At 39.3% G+C, this 27,172-nt stretch overlaps 1 protein-coding gene across 1 annotated transcript in view; it reads left to right on the forward strand.

Moving 5' to 3' along the window:
* The first annotated feature begins 279 nt into the window (after positions 1-279).
* Positions 280-27,172, forward strand: part of LOC139728099 (F-box/WD repeat-containing protein 7-like) — a 40,094-nt gene continuing 13,201 nt past the window's right edge. Inside the window, exons 1-5 of the mRNA XM_071639065.1 lie at positions 280-561; positions 4,485-4,602; positions 5,947-6,519; positions 25,867-25,952; positions 26,973-27,123. Coding sequence (XP_071495166.1) covers positions 4,498-4,602; positions 5,947-6,519; positions 25,867-25,952; positions 26,973-27,123 — 915 coding nt within the window. The 5' untranslated portion in view covers positions 280-561; positions 4,485-4,497. The remainder of the gene's footprint in view (positions 562-4,484; positions 4,603-5,946; positions 6,520-25,866; positions 25,953-26,972; positions 27,124-27,172) is intronic.

Here is a 27,172-nt window from a genome sequence, read left to right on the forward strand (position 1 = left end):
TTTTCGAATTTTATGTCAAGTCAGGTAGTTTGTAGTTTCTTGTTGATCGATTCAAGACTAATAAGTTAGGTAACTATCGATTCCAATTAGGCTCGTTCATTGCAGCGCCACCATTCGACGACTGCAAACACACAAACACGCACGCATTTACGACGACGAAGCACACACACTCGGCTATGTACAAGGTTTATCACGACCACACGCTCAGCATGCACACTGCACCGACCAACTGGACATCCACCTCAACTTATTGGAGCTAGTTAGCTGCCTACGAAAGCTAATCGGCCAACTTGTTTACCAGCGCAGTGCCGGTGCTACGTGCGGTTGTTTGCTAAAATTCGACGTGATCGCTTCATCGAGGTTGTAAAATGCGTTAAAAGTTCTGTTTTTCAGATGCCAGATTTGGTAGAGAATGATCATATTGTCGGAGTGGTGGCATCGCGTGGCTCCAAATCGACTGAACTTCTCGTTTCCAGCGAACAACGCCTTGTTGGTTCGGTAGCCATCGCGGTTGCGGTGACATCCGTCGAATGTGTTTGACGTGTGGCGTGATGCGGATAGGTAAAGTGAAGTGCAGTGCAAGTGAAGTGGGGCGGTAGTAGGCACCTAGCACCTAGTCAGTAGCCTAGCTAGGGCCATCTGATCTGTTTCTCAAGTAAACTTACATTGTATAAGGACGTTGAGACTTGAGACTCTAGTCGTAGAATTTTACAGTAATTCTGATTTCAATAACCTCATGTACTAAAGCTGCATCTTCTTGCATCTTGTGTGCTTCGAAATGTCAACAAAGTAATATTTAGTAACGTGTTAAATGTTGACATAGATACAAGATAGAAATCCTAGACCATGTGATGTAACAAGAATTTCTACCGTAAGTAAGAACAGCTGTGTCTAATATTACAATAGCAGTAGAACTCTGTCACCTGGAACTCCATTTGTCAAATGTTTGTGCAAAAAAGACCTGGGCAATCATGCACTTTAGGGCCTTACACTAGATTCTAATCGGTGCGACTCAAGTGTCGGGTAGAGTATTTATACCATGGCTTCGAGAGCATGTGTTCCGATACTGTGCTGTGTGCATGTGTGTGGTATTTCCATGGGATGCAGTGTGTGTGTGCATAATAAAAGCCACACCGTTTGCATTGTTCTAATGCCCTTTTTATTTTTGCGTGTCATATGTTCTAGTAGCTGATGTCTTGATTCCGCAGAATAAAAAACACGCGAAACTCTTCTAATTCGGCCAAGCGCGAAAAATTAGTTGTGCGAAAATATCCAAAAATAACAGTAGTGACATTCCACTTTGTACATATTCCAAATCACATTGACTGCTGTTTCTTCTGTCCACCTGTGCCTCTAACCAAGGAGGTTTGAGAAATGGAGTTCCAACTGGCTGTAAACATTCAAACAGCTGTCAGTTTTCTTTTGACATACAAAAGAATTCCACAGATGTGCATTTGTAACTTTAGCCATGTTCAGACGTATTTCTAGTCGGAGTTAGAATTTATGGCTCAGCAATTAAAATTCAAGTACCACGACCCTTGTGTCCACATGACGGTCGTGGGAAGAAACTTCAACCAATTTATGTGCAAGGGTCGGTGTAATTCCCGGAAGTGGCAGGGCTGCGCACGTCGACCATGCGATTGTTTTTTACCAGTGCCATTTGTCTTCTCCATTCTTGTGGATGGAAATTTTGGCAAGAGCGGCAGCTTCTTCGTCGCGATCGATTAGGTTAGAATTGCACTACACGCGCACGTGTACTCGCAAAATGTCAACATTACGATTTGACCCAGGAGGTTGTACCTAGGTCGTAAGGTATGTAAGTTCATAGATACTCCGAAGGCTTGTCCGCACGGGCAATTTACTCCGACCGGCTAGTCGTGGTAGCGAGATACTCCTGAGAAAACTCAGGAGTATCTCGTTCGGAGGAAGAGGTTGTGGTAAGTTCCTCTGATCGGAGGAAGTTACCACGACCTTTTTCAAACGGGCACAACTCCGACCTATGTATTCTCCGAAGTTACTCTGACCAAGCTTCCTCCGACCCTCCCTCCAAAGTTACTCCGACCAAAACTGCCTCCGTCTGAACACAGCTATTGATGATCGGGATTCAATGCCGCCGTCTTTCCAAGCAAAGAGATGATTCATTTGGAACGCTAACATAATGTCGGCTATATTTTGTTTGTTTTTGTATTAAAGGAGATTAAATTTTAGCTAATGAGAAGGCATATGAAAAGGAAAGTAACTCCTGTCCAGGATTGTACGTCAAAAAGTGTAAATCTGAGCTGTACGTTGTAAAAATGTTTGGACTGCACCCTTACTGGAAAGTCGATTTTATCATCTTTTCGATTGATCACTTCCAACAAATGAAACTGATATGGTATAATCTTCAAGTGTAGTTCTTTATTCATTTATATGTTAGATTAGTGTAAAAATATGTAAAGTCAGGTAATTTTGATTCTTATTTCATCAATTTTTGTGGAATTTTTATTCGCACATCCCTGTGTCTGTACATATTGTACCTTTATGTACCGCTCATGTTTCATAAGAAGGGACAGCGAAAAGTAATTACCATCATAAAGACATATATCTTCCATTGAGAGTGACGAGTCATGATGCAATGCCACATGAATCAATTGTCTTCCTATCTGTGAGGCAGCTCCAGTTTAGCACATATACAGTACTTCAAATATTTCTTAGTGGCCGCATCAAACATAGGATCAAAGGGAATAACGTTGTTGTTACTCCATCTCTTGAACCTCCTTGCGCTAACTAGGATATTGACGGAGTTACAGTCACTTTGTGATACAGTTCAATGTACAATTGTACAGCAGTACACCATGTCCACAGTAGCAAGTTGTAAGGTAACTGTAGAATGTGTGACAGATCTTGATGTAAATAAAATGTAAAAGTGAAATGTCTATTTTAGGGATCACTTTGCTTTGTTCTAAGGACGGTGAGTTTTCATATTTGCACAGGCATCATATGGTATACTGGCATAGCCTCAGGACTTGAGCATTGTCTTTTGCATCAGAGAATATTGGAGTTAGAGCTGCACTGTATTGAGAAAAACAAAATTGTGACAGCAGGAACAGCGTTGACATTTCACAGAAATTATGTTGCTATTTGAGATGGGGAGTGGGTTACTGCAACTTTAATTACTGTGGACCACAATGGACATTGTTTTGTTTACATTACAGGGTGCAGTGCTAACTTTTTCTTTGGTGACCTATTTGGGCCACTAAAATCTTTGACTTTGACATTGTAGCCAGAAAATGTAGCCATATGTAGTTGCCCAAAATAAAATGAAACATACAATCCATCCAGTCTTATTTGTCCGAGCAGGCCACCAAAAGATACAGGCCACAGCTTATGCTGTACAGAGTATGTCCAGCCCTGCATTACCAATAGAAGTGTATACATACACTGTCTGTACACACACCCCTCTCTTGACTGAGCAGATACATGTAGGACACCACATGAGGTACATTTCTAGAAAAAGAAATTATTACAAATTCAGTGGACTCCCGTTATAATGAAGTCCTCGGGACCAGCAGTTTTCTTTCGCTATATCAAAATTTTGATATAACCGAACAAATAAACGATAAAAAACAAAGAGCAGATGATGTTGCGACCTGAATTTTTACTTCGTTGTAACTGGAATTTTGCTATTTAACTGTGTGTGTTATAACGGGAATGCACTGTATAAATACAGTATATAATTAGTGTAAATTCTTATATTGAAAAAATTCTGAAAGATATGAAAAGTTCAAATGACAGAAAAGGGATGTCAGGGGAAAGATTAATTATTTACAAGGCTTGTCATATCTTTCCAATAATAATATATTGCCCAACATATTAGTTATATGTGTATGTGCTACTAGTATTTTAATCTGCTTGTTGTTGTGATGATCACTTGAATGTTCAAACTTGATTCGTTACATTGTACATCGTATGCCTTTCTCTCCCTTCCATAACACATGTACACTTGTGGAGTTGGGCTACTGCAGTTTACCTTGAACAGTAGATGTATTTAGGGCTCATCAAACAGATAAAAAGAATTTGGGCTCATGTCCAATACTACTGTAAGTTGGCAGTACCAGATGGGGCATAGTGCAGTCTCTTTCCATAGGGCAACAGGGACTTTCCAAAACTTGTATTAAGCAGCCCAATGTGCATAAACAGAATGCACATAGAAAATGTGTTGTATGCATGCATGTATGTTTAAATCAAGGTTTCAGTTGTGTGCAGTAATACTACAGTGCTTGTCTAGTTGTACCTTCCCTTCCAAAACATGTGGAATATTGCTTCAAAGTCACTATCCAGTATATGCAAAATGCTCTGATACACTCTGTACAATATGTAATGTATTCCTGAGTAATTTAATGCATGTATTTTGCATCATGGGTGCATGAATTTTTTGTTTTGCTTGTTTTTACTACAGTTGACCATTTCCTTTTCTGTCAACATTTTGATGTATTGATATGCAGTGTTGAAGGACCGATGATGTCAAGAAAAGTGGATATCAACTCAGCTGGGGTCGACGAACTCTCAACATTGCTCGGTGTTGGTAGAACACGTGCTGAAGCGATAGTACAGCGCAGAGAGGTACGTTTAGTTTTAAAATATGCCTGGAAAGTTTTGTGCATATATGGTGCAATGTACAATGTGTGTATGTGGAACTACTGTTGTCATCTTAAAATATTGTATGCGTAGGTTTTCATTACTGTAGGTGCTATTCCAGTGAAACATTAATGTCCCAGTTCTGACATTTTACCCAGTCACTGAATGCAACAAATAAAACAAAGTATGCAAAGTTCTACAGTTGTATGTTAACTCTTTTATACCTTGATAGTTACGTTGTACATTGATCATGAGAAGGGTACAGCTACTTAATGTAACTTTCTTTTGATTTAGCTATGTATTTTTCTCATAATTTTGTCCGTTTAACTTTCCAAAATGAATACATTTATTCAATGAAAAAGATGTTATTTTAGATAGGAAATAATTACAAAGTTGATTGTAGAATGTTCACATGAGTACTCCGTGGCAAATAGCTTCATCTAATTTTTTATTTCATCACTTCGTACTAATTTCTTATTCGGACAAAATTGTGATGTTAAACTTCTAACCATAGAGTGATAGGAAAGCTTGAATGAAATCGTCAAAACAGCATGAATGGCAGCAGCTGGATTTCCTTCAACATGAAATCTGTACTGAAGTGTGAAATAATTGTTTTATTAAGTAATTGTTATTACAAATTTTGTATTAAAGAGTACCAAATGTTTTGGTCACTGTTAATCAAGTACAGGCATAATTTCTCATAACAGATTGTTAGGCTGCAGTATACTACACTGTACAGTTTGTACATGTACATGTATGCAGTCGTACGAATTCTTTCAAATGCAAGCACTTTTTCATTTGAATAGGGTTATGCTAACAATAGGAAAGACATGAAATTCTTATGTGTTTCTGAAAGTGAAGTCTTTTTACTTTCAGTGTCGTCCTTATGTGCTTTTAAAGGGATTGTGTAGTTTTGTTCGAGATGGGGGATTCAGATTTGTATTTTTTGTGAGATACGTAATTAGAAACCACATGAAATATTAAAGAGCATACAATTCTAAAAGGTATTCAAAGGTTATTTGATGAGAATAGGTACTAAAATGGCTTAGATGTAGAAAAAAAAACAAAGTAAAACAAAGTAGTCCTATTGTAATAAAAAGTGGATCCCGCCTGTTATTATGACCTGTTTGTTGACTACCTCAACCATTTCAAACCAATTTTCATCAAATAATCTTTGAATTCCTCTTAGAATTGGATGCTCTTTTATACTTCATAAGAGGTTTCTCATCATCTCACAAAAAAGTTGGAAACCTGAAGCCCCATCTCAACCAAAACTATACCATCCCTTTAACTGTGTAATGTTGTTATCTTTTTTTTTCCAACTTGCAGACACATGGCGCCTTCCACAACATTCAGGAGCTGACATCAGTCCAAGGCATTGGAAGCAATGTGGTGGACAGCAACAGGAATCGTCTCCAGTGTCACAGCCGCAGTTTGGAGCGACTGCAGCAATCGTCGTCATCTCATCTCAGACACTCGACACATTCAGCGACATCATCATCATCATCATCATCCTCTTCTGCATCATCTGCCGCCTCATCAGCCCCGTCATCATCATTATCATCATCCTCATCGTCATCATCATCATCATCTCAGTCGCAGCCCACAAACAGCAGCGGTGGCCACTTGCCCATTTTGCGATCATCTAGACACTCTCAGAGTGCGTCCTCGGCCTGCCCGGGCCAGCAGCAGCCGTCAGCGGACAATGTCGCCGTCAGCTCGCGCAGGAGATCGACCCGGCAAGGCACCTCCTTGGAGGCAAAAAATGAAAGTGACTCAGGAATGCACGCGGTGAATGGGCCCGGGTCGGGTGTCACTCCAAGGGCCTTGGGCAAAGTCCTACGGTCTGGTTCAATCACTGCCAGCGGAGATGGGGAACATTCAAGTTCTGAGAGCAGATTGGTAAGTCAGATTGCACTATTGATGAAGAGCCAAACTTCTTTCAACCGATTGTGTTCTCTGCAGGTTCATGTTTATGGGGATTTCCTGCACAGCAAGTATTGGTACAAAGTAGAATGAAAGGTCATCAGAAAGTTCAGCTATAAATGGGGCTGGTAATTAGGCATGGAAAATGAAAGTACAATCTTGACAATCTGATTTAATTATCACATATAATTTGACATCCTGTGGGAAGGTGAAAAATGGTGTCTTAGTCATTTGACAGGGAAGATGATAAAAGGCAACTTGGCATCCAGACTGAAGTCTTTAAACATATCCATGTTAGGGATAGGGCTCATGAATTCTGTGAATTAGAGCATGCCTGCATGTAGTATATTTGAGTTCAATATGATGTAAAAACTCATGACCACCTTGTTTTCATTTAAGCGGTACTTTGTGTAAAAAAAACAAATCTGGGATGGTTCTTAGATTAAATCATGGTTGCATGGCTAGGGAGCTTTCGCTACACGACGGGAAGTCGAAGATCGAGAGGACGTGGAAGCAATCAGCTGTAACGGTCCCTGCACTAGGACTCCCGTCCCCATTTCTATTAAAGCAGTTTTGCTTATTGGCTGATTGATTGGCTGCTCATTCATGCCCAACATTGGGATCGGACGCTATTTTGGCCGCAAACTGTTCTTCTTGTAAGCATGCGCTGAAACAAATTTTGCACACTGCACGCTCAACTAGCGGCGGCATCATGCCTGCGAAAGCTCCCTACAGTAATAACTGTTATGCTACTGCATTTAGGTACTAATGCAGTGATTTTATTCAAACTTTTTTTATGTTCGGTTTTTTTTTTTTTTTTGCTCAAATACTGTAGCAATTTGTTGAATGGTCTCAGTGCCCTTTTAGTATGTTACTGTTTGTTTGTGACCAAATTTATATTTTTGTAGTCTTTCCAGCTCTTCTTTAAAGCTGCCAAGAAATCAAAGGTCCTAATAACGTGCACACAATAATAAATCGTGCAGTTGTAAACAAGCACTGTCACATTGCGATATTTGCTTGAATCATGCAAACTGATATAAACTGAAAAGATAGGACTGACGGTTGATTTAGATAATGAATGATAATGATATCACTGTTTGGATGAAATGTGCCCCTAGAAATATTTTCCTTTTAAAAACAACTTATGAAATGAGAATACCCAAACGGTGTACATGTAGGTGTTCTTTAATTTAGAATAAAGTCAATTTTCTTTTGAGTTTGATTACTGACAATATGTGGAAACTTGGGAGCCTTGCCTACACAGAGAAGCACTGCAAGTGTGTGAAAAAAAAAAATGGATATTGATGCCTCTCTGCATGGTTCCATGACATTTGCTCCTGCTTCAATTGCTCCCATGAAATATCTTCATGCTAAACCAAACATACATCTACCCACAAACATAACCCTTCCCCTATCTGAATCTTCTCATCTAACTATAAACCTAAAACCCTATCTCAACCCTAACCCTTACCCTATAAAGTCCTTGGAGAAAATATCAAAGACCGGAGCAATTGTTGCAGAAGCAACTGTCGTGTCACCACTTGCATCTTCACCTTTAATGATAGAACCAGCGGCTGTCCCGGGCCCCCTGTCCCAGAATTTATTCTGCTGCTTCAATATGGCTATTGTCTTTGTGTGTAATCTTTCATTGTGATTCCTCCCTGACTCATTTTGAACAATATGGTATCAAATTTGTGGGGATCAGGCATAAGTGTATGGTTCATGTGTCGAGTTAGAATATCAAAAGGATGACATGTCTGTCAAATAAGAGAGTGCTTGAGGGACATTTGCATACAGTGTAAACATGTTAGCTGTCCTGTTGCGAAGCAATGCCATGTAATCACTGTCATTATTCACACTCAAATTGATGTTTTTAGATGGTGAAACATTTAAAGAATTCAAAATAAAGAAGAAATGCAGTGTACAGTATACACTGTGCATAAGAACAACAAAGAACTATGTGATAAGAATTGGAAAATGAGAAAGAAATGTGTGAGAAAATTTGCAAAAATATGTTCGAATGAGTGCAATTTGTTCAGTAGTAACCAAATTCCTCGCCATCGTTGCGCTTTCAGAATACTTTTACATGTGAATGGATAAAGGTTTTAGATACAGTGTGTTGCAAACTTTGCCCAAAATTTGCATGTTAAAGCCAACTGAAATTAATGAAAAACTATGCATTATATAATATTTCAGAAAATGTATCATAACCATATTCCTCACAAAATCTGTGTACACATGCCATTTTTATGTGTGATTTCTATGATATGGGGGCCTTGGAGGCTCATACAATGTATAATGTACAATTGTAACTTCCAAACTTCCCTGATTTTTTAGGGATAGTGTTCATAATTCATTTCACTTCACAATGTTCATGTACAAGTATGTGGATCATTCATTCATTTCTCATAAAAACATTTTTTTTTTCTGGTTTTGAAAGTCACATACTGTATTCGCTGAGTATTATGCGAGGTTTTCATTTTGGGGAATTTCGCGAGTCAGATGCTATTCGCAAATTTAAAAGTACCGTATGTAAAAATATTAATTCTGATTCCGATATGAATGTGACGTGCACGCATGGTTTACATTTGTACATTTCTCCTTTCAGCACTGTACTTCACAATCGCAAATTTATCCGCTCACAAAATTGTCGGGAATCCCCGATTGTTGAAAAATCAGACTTGCTAATTATACAGTGTATTCAGTAGTATGTTGTACATTAATGCACATGTACACAGTGTAAGTTTTACATTGTACCTGGTAGAAACTACTGTGCTTTGCCAGAGCCCTCTTCCTTTTGTTTGCTGGGATACAGATACAATACATTGTAGGTACAGTACATTGTACACATATGTTAGTACCGTGAAAATATATTATCATCCCTGATTGGCCTCTGCAAAGGCACAGCAAAAGCTTGGTTGTGTGCACATTTAGATCGAGTACTGGGTTTTACACAGAGCCACGTGTTCAGTATACGCCTCAGGTTGTTGAGGAGCCCACGTTATAGTCAGAATGCAAGTGTTATTATGCATCATGTCAGAAATATCCATATAAAGCAGTATGATCCAGAAGTCAAGAGGCCCGTAGTCACAGGGATAGTGTTCAGAACAAACCTGTTTACCGCGAGGGCCACGGCAGTGGCAGATTGTTGCACGACTGGCTGTTCATTTCGGCATATTTTTAGCACAAATGGAAAGGCGTCATGTGTTTGTTGATGCAAGCATGACAAAAGTGACAGCTCATGCTGTCCTAAAGCGTACTGCTGCATCGACGCCCAAATTCCCGATCCCTTAATGCTGTGAAAGTTGGAGTTGTGCCATTGTACCGTTGACAGCTGGGACCTTTAGGTAGATTGTTGTTGACCCTTTGCGAATGGTACTAGTACAATGGAAGGTGATTGCCTGTCAGTCTTGGTCAGTGGTCAGTTGCATTACATTGTATAGTGAATCTGCGTGTTTTGCAAATGGAGGAATTTGTACAGTGTACAAAGTCATTCCCTGAAAAGACATCTCTTTTCTCATATTTACCCATTCTGGTTTTATTGATGGCATTCTCGTGGCCCCCCCCCCAAAAAAAAATAATAATAATAATAAAATAATAAAAATAAATAAATAAATAAATAACAAAAATAAGGAAAGAAAGAAAATGAAAAAAAAAAATGACCATAAGAACAGCTAGCTGTGCTGTATCGTGTATACTCGTGATTAGCCCATTGCTACGATGTATGTCACACTTTTTCATGAGTGTTTCAGGAAGGGGTTGCGTGAAGTGTACATGTAAATACAATATATGCAAATGCAAAGATAACTTCACAATTTGTGTGCCGGTAAACATGTGCATCTATTTTAAGATTTCATTAGTGTCCATTTCATTCACTGATAAACATTTTATTTTGTAGATAGTAAACAATACTTTATACCCCATGTGCACAGTAGTGTACTGTATATGTAAAGTATACGCAGTATGGAAACAGACAATGTTCTGTGCACCAGTAGCATTTCCTGTTGCAATACAATTGTAGTCTCAAGAGGTGCGCTGTTAATGAAGTAATGACACACATTCATTGGTTTTTGACTGACAAAACTTGAATGCCCACTCGACCAATTCTCTGTATTTTGACAGACTTCTTGAAATATGAGCCAGATAGTATTAAAGGGCATCAAAGTCCCAGCAGTTGCCTACATGAACAATGTAGACTAGTTACTGTACATTTCCAAACATATATTACACAGTAACAGTCAGTCAGTCATTATCCTACTAAGTGTACATGGACTTGAAGTACATTTATAAATGATGTCTGAAGACTTTTGCAATACTGCATTAGGCGCACCTGGTAAACTAGGGACTGCGAGCGACGGAGAGCGACACTCAGCGACGGGGACATATTGCGAGAACAATGAAGTGCGTCGCAGTATGTTTTTACTCCGTCGCTAAGCGTCGGTCAAAGCACTACGCGCCATCATTTTGATGATACCTCGACGCTTGCCGACGCTTGCTGACACTTGCCGACACCCTCAAAAGAAGCTGTTGATTATTTTTATGTTGCGTGACCTCCGCTCACGCAAGTGTTCGTTTTGCGTTTCGGGACATGGCGCTTGAGCTGTAGCGAGATTTCTGAATGGTCACGGCCAGTGCTCAAATTGAATAGCGAGCGACGTGTCCAGACGCACCTCTCCTGATTACAAATGATGCTCGCGATAGCCCGACGATGAGCGACGTGTCCCGACGCTTTCCTTTGTCTCAACATTGGTTATGAGTTGATTTGCGTTTCGTTTGGCTATAAGATGGTGAAAAGAAAACGTAATTATGGGGTGTGATCTCACTGAACGGGGAACACTTTAAAAGTAGCGATCGAAGAGGGTTTATGAAAACACATGTAGGTCTACCCTCATACGCGAATGTATACCTTAATTAGGCAGCTCCATACATGTAAAATTTTGCATGCATGAGGTGAGATCTTTTTTTATCAGTCAAGTGACTCAAGAACTAAATACAGTGTATTACGAAGTCGTCCTATTTCTCCCGGAGGAAAAAGTAAGATGTTTGCCGTTACTTTTGGAAATGAACAGCGGCAACAATCGGCTCCGCAAGATGCTAAAATTAATGTCGGATGTTTCATTTTAATTTTGGAAATGAATAATGGTAATATTCGTATGATACTAAAACGTCGGATATTTGTTTATATTTTTGGAAATGAATAACGGTAAGATTCAGCTCCATACGGTGCTAAAATTGATGTCAGATATTTGATTTTGCGATCGGAAATGCATAAGGATAACATTTGGCTCCGGAAGATGCTGAAATAAATGTCGAATGTTTGCTTTGACGTTCGGAAATGATTAACAATAATATTCAACTCCGTACGATGATAAAATAAACGCCGCATGTTTGCTTTTACTTTCGAAAGTAAATAGCAACATTCGGCTCCAGAAGATGCTAAAATAACTATCACATGATTGCTTTTACGTTCGGAAGCGAATAGCAGTAATATTCTGCTCCATACGATGCTAAAATAATTGTCGGATGTCTGCTTTTTAAATTTCGAAATGAATAACAGTAACATTGATTCATTAAAATTGATGTTTGCTTTGACGTTCGGAAATGAATAACAATTATATTCAACTCCGTATACGATGATAAAATAACTGTCTGATGTTTGCTTTTATGTTTGAAAGTAAATAGCAATAACATTCAGCTCCGGAAGATGCTATAAATGCCGGATGTTTACTTTAACGTTCGAAAGTAAATTAGCGATAACATTCAGCTCTGGCAGATGCTAAAGTAAATGTTGAATGATCCCTTTGACGTTTGGAAATGAATACCAATAATATTCAACTCCGTGTGATGGTGAAATAAATGCCGGATGTTTGCTTTAATGTTCGAAAGTAAATATCAATAACATTCAGCTCCGGAAGATGCTAAAATAAATGTCGAATGATCCCTTTGACGTTTGGAAATGAATAACAATAATATTCAATTCCGTACTATGATCAAATGAATGTCGGATGTTTGCTTTTACTTTCGAAAGTAAATATCAATGACATTCGGCTCCGGAAGATGCTGAAATAAATGTCAGATGATTGCTTTTACGTTCGGAAGTGAATAGAAGCAACATTCTGCTCCATACGATGCTAAAATAAATGTTGGATATTTGCTTTTACATTTCGAAATGAATAACAGTAACATTCAGCTGCGTTTGATGGGAAAGTAAATGTCTGATATCTGCATTGACGTTGAAAATGAACAACAGTAGGCCCTACTCTTCGGCTTCGTACGATGCTAAAATAATATTGTCAGATGATTCATTTCATTGTCGGAAGTGGACAGCAGCATTCGGCTCCGTATGATAATGAAATAAATGTCGGATGTTTGCTTTTAAATTTGGAAATGAATACCAGTAATATTCTGCTCCGTACGATGCTAAAATAATAAGAGATTGTTGCTTTTACATTTGGAAATGATTAACGGTATCAATCGGCTCAGTTAGATGCTAAAATAGATAGCGGATGTTTGCTTTCACGTTCGGAAATGAATAAGGATAACATTCAGCTCCCTAAGATGCTAAAATGAATGTCGGTAGTTTGCTTTTACATTTGAAAATTATTAACGGTAACATTCGGCTCCGTAAGGTGCTAAAATACTAGTAAATGTTGCATGATTGCTCTTACAATCGGAAATGAATAACGGTAACTTTCGGCTCTTTATAGTGCTAAAACGTTAATGTCGGATGTTTTAAATGTCTGCAAATGCTCCCACTTTCTCATTTCAAACGTAAGTTTTGACCACCTAAATAGGCATCAACTTTTAACTAACTAACAGTGTGTGGGATTATTCCGAATGTGCCTTAGTCTGAAAACTCTTAATCCGGCACGAAAATGTATTTATTTATTTATTTATCTATCTATCTATCTATTTGTTTATTTATTCATTTATCTTTTGAGATTAACAACGTTGAGAATATCGACCCCCGTTTCGTTTTCGAGTCGACGATTCTTCAAAAAACGAAACTTTCCCCCCCCCCCCCCCCCCCCCCCCTTCGTCAATTTGGGATTTACGAGCCTTCGGAATGACTGTAACTATGTTTATTTTTTATTTTTTCAGTCGATTAGGGGATGGGGGGGGGTAATTCAGAAAATTAATGTAGATGGGAGTGAAAATCTTGAGGCAAGAAATACAAGTAAGTGAAATTCTCAGTTTGATATCGTTAATTTTTTTTTTTTTGCGTGATGTTTGTATTCTGGAAAGAGTCATGTACTTATTCCATTGGTTCGTTCTTCCGAATCTTAGCCTTCGGAATAACGAACTTTAAGTAACGAACTGTAACTTTATGTTTTGTTTTGTTTGTTTGTTTTTCAGTCGAGCAGTGGAGGGGGAAGGGTAATTCAGAAAAGAAATATATAGACGGCATCAGGGAAAATTTTGAGGCAAGAAATCAGTTTCTCAGTTTGACATTGTTAATTTCTTTGCGTGGTGGTTATTATTCCAAAAAGAGTCGGGTGTGATAATAGGTGTACTTATATTCCGATGGTTCGTTCTTCAGTATCCGAAAAACGCAAATTCCATGTTTGTTCCTACAGTAATCTGAAAGTGTACTAGGGTTTGTTAATCCGAACATTTTGTGACATTCCGAAGGTTCGTTAATCTGAAAATGGGAAATACGGTTCGTTAATCTGAAAACGAATAACGTGGTCAAAAATTTGTTTTGTTTTCGGATTAGCAGCATTTAGAAAACCAAACCTTCCTTCGTTTTTGAATTGACGAATCTTCAAAACAGCAACACAATTTTGTTGTTGCTTTTATTTTTATTTTTCGAATAACGAGACTTCGGAAATTGCAAACTTTCAAAGTAACGAACAGTTACGATCTTTTGTTAATCATTAAAGCGAGCAGTGGAGGATAATTCAGAAAAGAAATATAGACGGAAGGAATAATCTTTGATTGATGATGATGTTGGTCATGTTTCTGATTGTTTATAGAAAAAGGCTGAGTGATCTGAGTGATGGTGATGATAAGTTATTACTAATGCGAGTGTAAAAGACAGCTTTTGCTGAACATACTTCTTTCCCTTCCGGTCCATGAATGATGAAAAAAAAAAATACATACACCTCACAACAAAAAGAACCACGTGCTAGCAACCTTCGTAAAGTTAAATCTAGACGTTCATTGCCAGCAAAGGGGAAAAACACAACAGTAACTGAAGCAAAGAGATTGTGTATGCACTCTCTGGCATTACGAGAAACTTGACACCCCACCCCTCTCCCCTCCTTGTGGAAAATTTCCACAAAACCAGGTGCCAGACCCAAGGTGCCAGACGAAAGAATGCGCGCACTGGAATAAACCGCGTGTAAATAACCTGGAAATATGGATCGAAGAACTGGGTCTAGGGCAATTACCCCCTGGGCAATTACCCGCGAAGAACTAGCTCATGAGTTGTCATCGCAAAGATCATGATTCTAATTATAGCCTTTCTTTTGACCGTTAGTAGAAATATCGAACAGTTTATTATTGTGTACTTACTTGAGTATTTTAAATGTTTACTGAACTACAAATTGTATAGGAAGGGATTGATTACTCACAGAAATATACGAAAGGCCTCGTATGCCCACACAAATCCACTACGAGTATGTGATGCAGCCACTACCCGGTTAGACAGCAAAATCCTGACAATTTCACGCTCAAAACTACGTATTACTTTGGAAATTTTGAAGGAACTTCACCTACGAACTGTGAAGTTATTTGGCTATCAACATTCGTTCTTTTTGTTTTTTGTTTTGTTTTTGTTTTTTCCTCGTTTAAAAGACATGATTTCTTCGTATGGAACGTAAACTGTTTAGCGAACATCGTTATGGCAGACTTTGTGATATCAGTCAGGGTAAAAGAAACTCGAATAGTTAAGATGTTTAGAATCCAATAAATAACATGAAAAAGCCTGAAAAATAACACATGACTATGTTTTATAGTAAACAATAACTGAATATACCCAAAAAAAGTTTACATTGAAAGAAAGATATTATTCAGAGGGGTGAAGGTTCAGATGCGAGTTTCTTCACTTTGTCTCCCTCTGCAAATTAAATTTGTTCAGATCGCAACTGCTGATCTGTAAATCCACAAACATGTATACATCGCGTACAGTAGCTCAGTACATAAACACGTAGTACTCGAGAATCTTTATAATCGTGCTGCTGGTACACAAGCTGGACAATACTATTACTAAAATAACTAAGGCATACTAATATGTCGTAATGTTTGTTTAGTCAATTTTTTTGAGGACTAGCCAAAATTGAATCAGGGTAGTGATTTGACAACAATAAGTGAATAAAGACAATCTGAACTTACTCGTTGCCCTATTGTGATGTGGAGCGAGTTTTACCTTGCATTTTAAAAGGCGAGTTTTCTTTCTGTTAGAAATCATGACTGTAACTGATCTCTGCAATATTAATGTACGAGTAGGCCCTTTAGCTTCTTACTTAGTCTAAACACGATTTCAGTCGATTTTGCTATTAACAGTTCAAGTTTTTACGTTTGTAAACGGCATTCACTGGTGCTTGCTTGTTTGCTTGCTTGGTACATTTCTGTCATGCGGCTGGCAGTTTGTGACTTTAAATATAATCTCCACCTCTCTTTTACGGTCAGCAACGATTGGATCAAACAAATTCATAGGGTTCATCAACAAGATGGTGCACATCGTGATACAATGCGTATTCAGCACATTGGCGTGGTGGCATAGAAAATTAATGAACAAGCACTAAATTTTTTTTTTTTCACACATCGCACTGTGTCTTGCAAGGAAGGTGTCTCAATGACCCCTACACCACAGACTTTCAAGTACATTGTACAGAGTATTACTTTGATCAAAGACAATTAAGGCTTGTCGATTTCAAAACAGAATGTCCACGCCACGCCTCGTGCGAACAAAAGACGGATTAGGAGGCAACTCATTCACTAACTACCCAGCCCTGTCGCTGCATAGAATTGCACTGCGTCTGGTCGGGCTTACTAGCAATTCCCTCAGAAGAAGGTGACGGGCACTCTCCACAGAACTCTAAAGAAGTTCTGTGGCACTCTCCCGTTTTAGGACAATTTTCACAACAATTTAAGATAATTTGTGACTGAAAAAAAAAAAAAACAATTTTGGGAATGAACTGGATGATGACACAATCATTTGCTCCTGCGATAATTGTTCTTGCATGTATGTTGTGCATGTGAAAAAGCGTTCGAACTTTGATTCCAGTGTACCGTGGAAACTCGATGTAGGCATTGGAGATCCTGATGTAACAAAATAATACCCGATATAACAAACTAATTTCTCCGGTCCCAATGAATTCATTTTCTGTTTTGTATATTGTTTATTGCCTACTGATAAAGATTACAAAGAACAAAATATGTCTGTCTCAAAGATCTCGTCATAGCGAGTTGCCACGTGTTGACTTTGTATAATTTTCGCGTGGTGTTCGGTGCTGCAAACTTCGGCGAGGGCCTTTACTCATTGTTTTATTTCCGCTGTTTCTCATACCTCGTTTGGTACGATTTCTTACGTTTAATGTCACTTTATTCGTTCCCTTTGTTTCGAAGTACCGGTATGTAAAAATTCTTTCAGGTGTCTCTCTGGTTACTGCACGTGCATTTTCGTAACGGCGATTTCTCCGATTTGCTGTAGTGTATAATGTGTATTTCGAAGGAAGTTCGCTCCCAGCCTCTTCGGTGTGCTGTGTGATATTTTGTAGTGTTTGTGTTGTTGTCTGAGAGGTTGTTGGTACTTTGTGATTAGTTTGCTTAGGTGTTATCTCGAGTGATGATGGTGGTCGTGTTCCTTAATTTTGATACGAAAAGGGCCAAATGATCTGAGTGATGGTAATGATAATTACTGATGCTGGTGTAAAAGACAGCTTGTTGAGCTACGTGTCCTCCGTCTGATTTCATTTCTCCCTCTTTCACTCTTCTTCTCTTCCCATGAATGATGGAAAAAATACATACACCTCACCTTCGTTAAGTTAAAACTAAATGTTCATTACCAGCAAAGGGGAAAAAATAAGGGGAAAAACACGAACGGATTGTATGCGGTCGACACCCCCCCCCCCCCCCCCCCCCCCCCCCGGCCCCCGTTGTGGGAAATTTCCAAAGAAGCATGCACCAGACCCCAGGTGCTGGCCAGACGAAAGAATGCGCGCACTGGAATTCTGGTTGTAAACAACGTGTAAATAGCCTGGAAGTTAAATCGATGGAAGAACTAGCTCGTGAACTCATGATTCTACGCTACACACCATGGTTCTATAGCCTTTCTTTTTGGTCCATAACAGAAATATCGAACAGTTGTCTGTATAGTGTATTAAATCAGGCATTTCAAATGTTCACTGAACTATAAAAAGGGATTTGCTAATCACTGGATTCAAAAATATTTCTTCGTATCGAACGTAAACTGTTTACCGTAACCAAGCCATTAAGCACAGCTACTACGGCGCATTCGATCCATGGATCCGAACTTGCAGTATACAAACCTCAAAGAAGCCAGAAGCACATAGAGCCTTCCTTTGAACTTGAAAGTAAAACCACGTGTTTCGCACACTGGCACGTCCAAACACAGCGTGGCATTTAGCGATAATTATTGTTATGGCAGACTTTCTGCTTTCAGTAATGACAGAGGAAAAGAAACTGGATTCACTTCGGAAAATGATGTTTAAAATCCAATAAATTGAAAAATGAAAAAGCCTGAAAACAACACATGTCTATGTTTTCTAGTAAACAATAATTGAAAACATCCTTAGAAAGTTTTGCATTCTCTCACACAAAGAGGTCTCTTGAGAAGATGAAAGCATTCCCCGTCCCCCGTAAGGCAGGGTTACTGTTCATTATTCCGAAGGTTCGTCATTCCGAAGGATCTTTAAATAGTCCGAAGGTTCGTTATTCCAAAAATGAAATAAGGCTCGTTATTCCGAAGGTTCGTTAATCCGAAAATAAAATAAGGCTCGTTATTCCAAAGGTTCGTTACGGACCCTCTTTCATTTCGGATCAACGAACCTCCGGAATAACGAACCGTATTTAATTTCGGATTAACGATCCTTCCGAATAACGAACCCTATTTCATTTTCGGATAAAGGAGATTTCGGAATAGCGAACCCTATTTAATTTCCTAATGAACGAACCTTCGAAATAACGAACTTTCGGAATAACGCCACAAAATGTTCCGATTAACAGACCCTTTTTCATTTTCGGATTAACGAACCTCTAGGCATAGGGAATTTGTGTGTTTCGGCATGTTACGACACCGAGATAAGTCCATGTGAGCACCTCTCCAAGTTTACCGCCAAGGGACTTTGAAAGCTGTCGTGCGTGTCTGTGGGTGTTAAGGTAAGTTAGTAATCGACGCTGAAAATCATCGAAGAGTCCGTCGACGTTCAATCGACGAGGGAATTGCAAACCCAACGGCTGCTTATAAGGTACCACCAAGATAGGAAAGAATGAATTTTATGAAAACAAAAACAAATGAATGAACACGAGTGTGAGCACTGGTACCAAGGTATGTTGTGATACACATCGATAATAACATTTTATTGGTGATGCAGTTGTGTTCCCTATCTATATAAATTACCTTTTTGTCTTAATACTAGATGAATGATGATACTGTTGATTCGTGAATGGACAGAGAAAAATAAATCGTGATGAATGAACAGTCACTGATGCCAACATGTGAATGTCCAGACCCCCTTCTTTGATGAACATTTTAAATCTTTTTGTATTTAATCAGTGGGTATATAAAGACGAAATTTAGACGAAAGGTTTAATGACATAGGTTTATACAGAATTTAAAACTGCTGTCATTAATGTGACAGCTATGTAGAGCAGATCTGTATCAGCAAGATGATGTTCTCTCTTTGAAAACAATGGTTTTTACCAAGAATTACAAACAACGCACCAACGCGCGCTGGAAGATTAAATACTACGTTAGTATGCTTCATGATGATGACTACAATCGGCCTCGTATCTATACTTGCCACTAAATACAACTGTACTTAGTGGGTGCTGTTCGTTATTCATTATAAAGTAAAGAATGGCATTACAAAGTAAAGAAATTCGGCATTTTATATCCTTAACTTTTCCACAGCCGCGCGTGCAGTCACCAGCTGTCCGAAATACTTCCACAATCCCCTTTTCCGTTTCTCTGTCCAGCGTGTAGGCACTCTCTTTATCTCTTTCTTTCCCTTCTTCCCTTAAATTTGTTTTTTTTTTGTTGCTATATTCCTTTCAATCGTATCCCCCTCAGTTTAGCCATGTCATGTTGTTGTGTCTCTGTTCTTTGTTTCATTTTGTCTTATTTTCTGTATTATGTATTATGTACATGGACTTGTAACTACATTGTATAATAAGTATTTTTGAAGATATTTTAGAGTGGTCCACAATCTACAAGCAATGCTTTTTAGTGGACCCCTCAGTTCTCATTTTTTAATCCTTAAAACATAACTTTGTAATTCCAGTATGTATGCATAATGTGTGCATATCTTTGTAAGTTTGTTGTTATACCATTGATTGTTATATACTTTGTAATGTATATATGCTTATGATTGAATTTGAGATTTACTTGGTGTTATGTTTTGTGGAATGAAAGGAAAAAAATGAAAATGAGAATGAAATAAATCAAATCAAATCAATTCAAAATTCAAAAGGTTCGCTTTTCTGAAGGTTCGTTATTCCGAAGGTTCGTTGATCCGAAACACGCAAATTCCCTATACCTAGAGGTTCGTTAATCCGAACATTAATTTGTGGCGTTATTCCGGAGATTCGTTAATCCGAAAATGAAATTCGGGAATAACGAACCTTCGGAATAACGAGCTATACCCTACTTAGTAGCACGTAAGAGACGACTATCACAATTTGCTGAAGGTCTCAAAGAACGCATTTAGGAGAAGAAAACGAATCACGTTTTACTTCCAAATCCATAGTATTTAGAGTAACTTTACACTTCATTAAGACATTGTAAGATAATGATTAATCTTCTCTTCTTTGTTTGCCAGTCAGTGTATAGCGCTTTCTATCATTAAAAAACAGCAGTCGCCATTCAGAGAGGGACGCCTCGGGACGCATGATGACGCACATTCAAGCAGAAAGCAAATCTGTGATGAATTGTATGCTGTGGCGACGGACATCCAGTCGCTGGTAATCCAGAATGCGTCCGGCATGCAGGCATTCTCTACTTCATTCCGGGTCCACGCATTCTGCCTGCACTGAGAATGCCCTATTGTTACTCCCCTCAGCCTTGTGAATAGAGGCATTCCGTCGTATTCCGAGAATGGGGATTATAAAATCCTCTATTCATGCGTCCGAGAATGCAGACGCGTTACTGAAACCATTCATTCACGAAGAATGATAGCGGCCTCGTGCACCTCTACTATTGTCTTTGACCTTTAAAAGAACGACACGCCGTCCTGTTGCGTTGTGAGAAAGTAAAGTCGCGCCATATTATTATACACGTTGTGTTTCAGTGTGAAAAAAAAATGAGTAAAAGTGTCTCTGGAAACGGATTTCTAACACAGAGATTTTGTTTTTGTTCGATTTTTCTGTGTGTTGGTTAGTTTGTTTTTTACGACATAATACTCGTCGCCTAAAGTTGCGTTTCGTACCGCAGTTCGATACATTCGTATTTTTTTCTTGCCAGATTGAGACGCCAACCCTGTTGCTATACCTACCAGGTATACCGTCAGGTCTCGACACTAGCGGTGGCCCGGGGCCATCAAAAAACGCACGTCGGGCACCAAAATTTCATATATGAAGATTGTTGTTGTTCATTTTCCATCTGTGAAGATGGCTGGATAGCCCATATTCAGTTACACTAAGCTGGTCTTCCATGGGGTCCAGTTGGTTGTGGGGTGGGACCACTTCACCGGGTTAGACACCCTGCTCTTTGCGATGAATGAATGAAGCGGGATCTTTTACGTGCATGAGCTGTGACTCTCTCATACACGGGACCTCCATTTTATGTCCTATCCGAGGGAAGATTTTGGTGGACCGGTCGGGCCACCAAGAAAAGTCGGATGTTTGCCTTTATACTTTTGGAAATGAACAGCGCTAACAGTCACTCCATAAGATGCTAAAATAAATGTCGGATATTTGTTTTTATTTTCGAGAAATGAATAACGGTAATATTCGACTTTGTATGATACTAAAATTAATGTCGGGTGTTTGCTTATACTTTTGGAAATGAATACAGTAAGATTTAGCTTCCTAAGGTGCTAAAATTTATGTCAGATATTTGATTTTGCGTTCGGAAATGAATAAAGATAACATTCGGCTCTATGCTGAAATAAATGTCGCATGTTTGCTTTTACGTTCGAAAGTAAATAGCAAGAACAGTCAGCTCCGGAAGATGCTAAAATAAATGTCGAATGATCCCTTTGACGTTCGGAAATGAATAGCAATAATATTCAACTCCGTACGACGATGAAATAAATGTCTGATGTTTGCTTTTATGTTCGAATCTGTAGCAATAACATTTACCGCCGAAAGATGCTAAAATAGATGTCGGATATTTGTTTTTAATTTTGGGAAATGAATAACGGTAATATTTGACTTTGTATGATACTAAAATAAATGTCGGATGTTTTCTTATACTTTTGGAAATGAATAACGGTAAGATTCAGCTCCGTACGGTGCTAAAATTAATGTCGAGTATTTGATTTTGCGTTGGGAAATGAATAAGGATATAATTCGGCTGTGGAAGATGCTGAAATAAATATCGCACGTTTGCTTTGACGTTGGGAAATGAATATTAATGATATTCCACTCCGGACGATGGTAAAATAAATGTCTGATGTTTGCTTTTATGTTCGAAAGTAAATAGCAACAGCATTCGGCCCCGGAAGATGCTGAATGTTTGCTTTAACGTTCGGAAATGAATAACGATAATATTCAACTCCGTATGATGATATATACAATGTCACATGTTTGCTTTTACGTTCGAAAGTAAATAGCAATAACATGCAGCTCGGGAACATGCTAGAATACATGTCGAATAATTTTCCTATCTGTAATTTGCCCGTTTGCTTCATGGTTGTGAGGGTAGCTCGTTAGCCACGCTGGTTTGTAATTTCATACAGCCCTGTCACTTTAAAAACGCTTTGTAATACATTATATGTCCTGCAGTATAAGATCAGTAACTTGTTATCATTCGTAGTGACGTAGAATGCGTTTGTATTGTAGCAACAGCACTGATTTTCATATTATTATTCATATCAGTTCAATTCTGTTTGATCCAAATCCGGTTAATTTCACATGATCGGCATTTGATGACAATTTAATATGGAACTGTGCAAAAGTATAGGAGACAACATGCTTAGCAGACGATTCCTCCTTTTGATTCCCCTCTCCCGGTCTCATTCCCTCTCAGCTCACTTTGATCTTTCCTCTCCCCAGCCCACCCGACAAAGAAGAAGTTCGGTACAATACAAAAACAAAAACAAAACTAAACTAAAACTAAAACAAACAAACAAAGGAACATGTGCTAGCTGAATAAATGGGAATGATACCTATGCCCCAGCCAGGCCAAGCTTGTGGAAATTTCCATGAAAGCAGAGTGGATCAATCAATAAGTTAGTGTTGCCTGCCAGCAAAGGAATGCGCGTATGCATTCCTTCACACCCCACCTGTGTTGTAAACCACGTGTAGATATCAATTAGACAGTCTGGCCTGGGAAGGGAGTGGGAGTGAGCCAGGGACATGTCTCTAGCACTAGTCTTGAGTAAAAGCCCCTTTTGAGTTCCTGTAAACGTCATATGATACTGTTTTGTCTTTCTTTTCGCCTAAAAAAAAAGCATATAGCGAACAGACCTCACCTCCCTGATATCACAAATGTTCACGTAGCCATGCAAAAGGATTGATTTATCCCTTCTAGGCGAAAACTGAATTAAATGTCCTTTGATAGAAAATTCGAAATCTAGCATGCCTGGATAAAGACTACCTTGGTACCTTCGCAATGTATGTACCAGGCCAGCTAGAGCCACGTCTTCTGTTCGATCGTTGAGAGCTAGCTAGCTAGCTAGCGACAGACGAAGGAAGCAAAACGGTGAGCTAGTAGCGGCGATGTACGTAATGCACCTCACTGGTGAAAGCGTGGGGCTGATCGAATGCATTCTAGAAGACAAAGGCTGTGAACCCTGGCAAATTAATCCTGTTGGTAGTGTTACCGTTAGGTTTTAACAGACAATAGAGAGATTAGACAAAGTCACCCTCATTGTTAATGATGCATTCTCAGTTTCATTCCGGAATGCCCGGCTTATTTCTAGGCCCTAGAGTTTAATACGCTGAGCATTCCCAGGCGACGGCCGGAATGGGTGTAGAATGCGCGCATTCTCGAGTGCATGCCTGCAGCTGCAGCTGCGCCACTGAGATAAAAGGTATTCCGAACGCATTCTGGAATATCGAATACCAACGAGTGGATGTCCGTCGTGCCTTGACAGTAACAAAAGTTGTTGGGACCAGGGCTCAGCTGGCCCTGTGAGAGATTTGACTTGCAACTGAAAATAAGTAATACAGTTTTGCCTGAAACTTTGCGTTGAATTAGAAACAAACGCAAATTGGCATTGGATTAGTCAAGGTTGCGTTCGATATTTTCCCTACGAAATCGAGCGTCCGCTTAGCAATGAACTTGCTTGCAATAAAATGCAAATTTGCGTACGGCTCGCTCTCGGGCGGGAACTTGCATTTGTTGATGCTTCACCTCTCACAACTACTGAAATTTCCCAAGCTCAGTGCTTAGATTATGTGCACTATACCACACGCTATAACACATAATACTTTAATATGCGTATCGGGGATTTTTCGGATCGATATCGGGAGTTGTAGCGAACGAGTAGCGCGAAACGGTAAATTCGCGATTTTTGTAAGCATCGGGCAGCAATTCTACCTTCATACTTAATGCCGAATTTGGTTCGAAACTGCACTGCTGAGGAGCTGAATCATGTCAGAATTCATTTCTGTAACCTAGAAAATCAGTAAGTATAATTTTCCGGTCAAAACAGTGCGTGGCCCCAAACCCTGTCCTATTGCCGATGGCTTCTCCGCTTTGTCTGCTAGTAATATGTAGCACTTTCTATTCCATTTCATTAGTGAAGGTTGCGTTCTATATTTGCCTACGGAATCACGCTTCCTTTTAGCAATGAACTTCCTTGCGTTTAAATGAAAATTTACGTACGGTGCGGGGACTTGCATTTGATGTTTTAGCTCTCAGCACAAGTCACAGCTGTGCTTCATAAAATTTCATCGCAAGCCCAGGGCGCAGATTGTGTGCCCAAGTATACTCGGACCCGGACGCTGCACTACGTACACGCACGCGTATCGGGGATTCGGATCATGAGTAGCGAGCGAGTAGCGCGAATTAAACGGTAAACTCGCGATTTTTTAAGCATCAAGCAATAGTATATTTATGGCATTTCCTCCTTAATACTAATTGCCGAATTTGGTTCGCAGTTGCATTGCTGAGGAGTTGAATCATGTCACAATTCATTTCTGTAACCTAAGATACATTTGCACATGTATCAGTAAGTGCAATTTTCATGTCAAAACAGTGCGTGGCCCCAAATCCTGGATTGCCGATGGCTTCTCCGCTTAGCACTGTAGCACTTTAGCTTTCTATTCATTACGAAACAATAGTCGCCATTCAACGAGGGACGCTTCGAGACGCATCGGGACGCATCGGGAGGGTAGAGGGAAGGAGCTTATTTTGCGGACGCAGCGAGACGGCCACCAGGTAAGCTCCTTTTCGTACATGCAACGGTCCATTTGTGAGGGCTCGTCTTTTACAAGTATACTTGGGAGTTAGCCGACGCTTTGCGACGCTCGGCGGCGCCCGCCGACACGCAGTCTAAACTAGTGATTGTACGCCGTCGCTAACCGTCGCTGGGTGTCCTTTGACGTCGGAAATTGAAAGAAATTTGCAGAAGCGTCGCACCGCGTCGCTCGCCGTCCCTAGTTTACCAGGTGCGCCTTAGATAATTTTGTGAAAATGTGTCAATATTCAAATGATGTAATCAGTATTTATCATACTAGTTCAGAAAATGTGACAATGAGTCTATGGTATATTGTGTTGTTGCTGAAACTGAAGTGAATACTTGAATACATACTGCAGCATTTCAGTATCATGGAATTGAATGCAGGCTATGAAAGAGTTTTATATTTCAACTTGAGACTTTGTAGCGCTCATATTGAAATATTTTGTTTCTTAACTTCCAGTTCCTCAGAACATTTGATCAGTAGTGTGAATGTACAATGTACAATGTACTTCTACATGGCTGTGTTTGTAGGAGGAAATTGACTTTGTGAAACTATTTCATGCTACAGGTAAAGAGGAAGTCAGCAGACTTACAACCAGGGGCTGATGAAGCATCAACCAGCAAGAAATCATGCAAAACACACAAAATCATCAAGTGAGTGCCTTCTTCGAAGTGTCCATTTGCTTTTTTAGCGCATTTGATCAGTTTACGTCCTCATGAAAAAAAGTGCTATTGAGGTCATATCGTCGTATTTATTTAACAATCATAGTAATAATGATATGAATTTATATTGCGCTAAATCCACTCTATAGAGAATGTCCAAAAAAAAATTACAATCAGATTTTCGCATTGATATCACCTAAGTGGATTAAACTGTCTAAATGCTACTTCAGAGGCTTAAAATGTAACATCTTAGCTCTATTTTGCAGAAAACCCCATTCAATGTGGTTAAGCGGTCACAGAGAAATGTGGATTGTTGTGAAGCATGTCATGAGTCTGATTCTTCCAAGTTTAGCACTTGGATGCTGTTGTTTGTGAACACAATAGTCAGAACTTGGAGGGAAGAGATTCCTCACATGCTCTACAAAATTCCTAATTTCTCTTTGACCACTGAAGCAAATCAAATGGGGTTTTCTGTAAGATGTGGACAATGAGTTATGGTTTTGTATCCTGAAATTGTATTTGGATTGATTCACTATTTTTAAAGTTATCTTTGTGGAGGGTCCCGTTGTAATTTTTTTTTGACGTACGATAGGGTGCTCAAAGCACATACACTGTACATTGTACATACTATTATTACCCTGGTCTCTGGAGATATTATTTCCCACCAGCACTGACAGTGCTCACTCTCCACTCCCTGGGGAGCGTTCCAGCCTGTTGCCATAGTACGTGTATGTATCTGACCCTAATGGTAATGGATTTATGAATCATTATGAATTAGAGAAATGCAGTACTGGTGTACGTCAATATAATATGAAAAATATTTAGAGGTTGATATTTGTTGTGCATGATTTTTTTTTTTCAAATGTAAGTCATCAAGAACTTCTGTTTGTGCATAGGACAGTGGTGTGTAAGAGAAGCTTGACCGTAAGATTTTAAAGTGTGCTCTAGAGATGGCCTACAAATTTCAGGTGTGAGGAAAATGCGGTATCTGAATGGATTTTTCTGTCGCAGGAGTGGCAGCATTGCCCCGTATCCATTATCGCCGGTTCTGCGGTCAAGTGGGTCTTCCTCTTCCGGGTCGCCGCCGCGCAAGCGCCTCACCGCTCTACTCCAGCATCAAACCCCTCCGTCCAACTTGTCCCCTTGGCTGAAAATGTTCCAGGTATGTTATACCATTTTCGTTGTTTTTGTAACATACTCTCCCCATGATA

The sequence above is a fragment of the Diadema antillarum genome, unplaced genomic scaffold (genome assembly GCF_040938485.1).
Source record: "Diadema antillarum isolate AM-2024a unplaced genomic scaffold, OU_Dant_1.0 scf00000018, whole genome shotgun sequence".
Taxonomy (NCBI): domain Eukaryota; kingdom Metazoa; phylum Echinodermata; class Echinoidea; order Diadematoida; family Diadematidae; genus Diadema; species Diadema antillarum.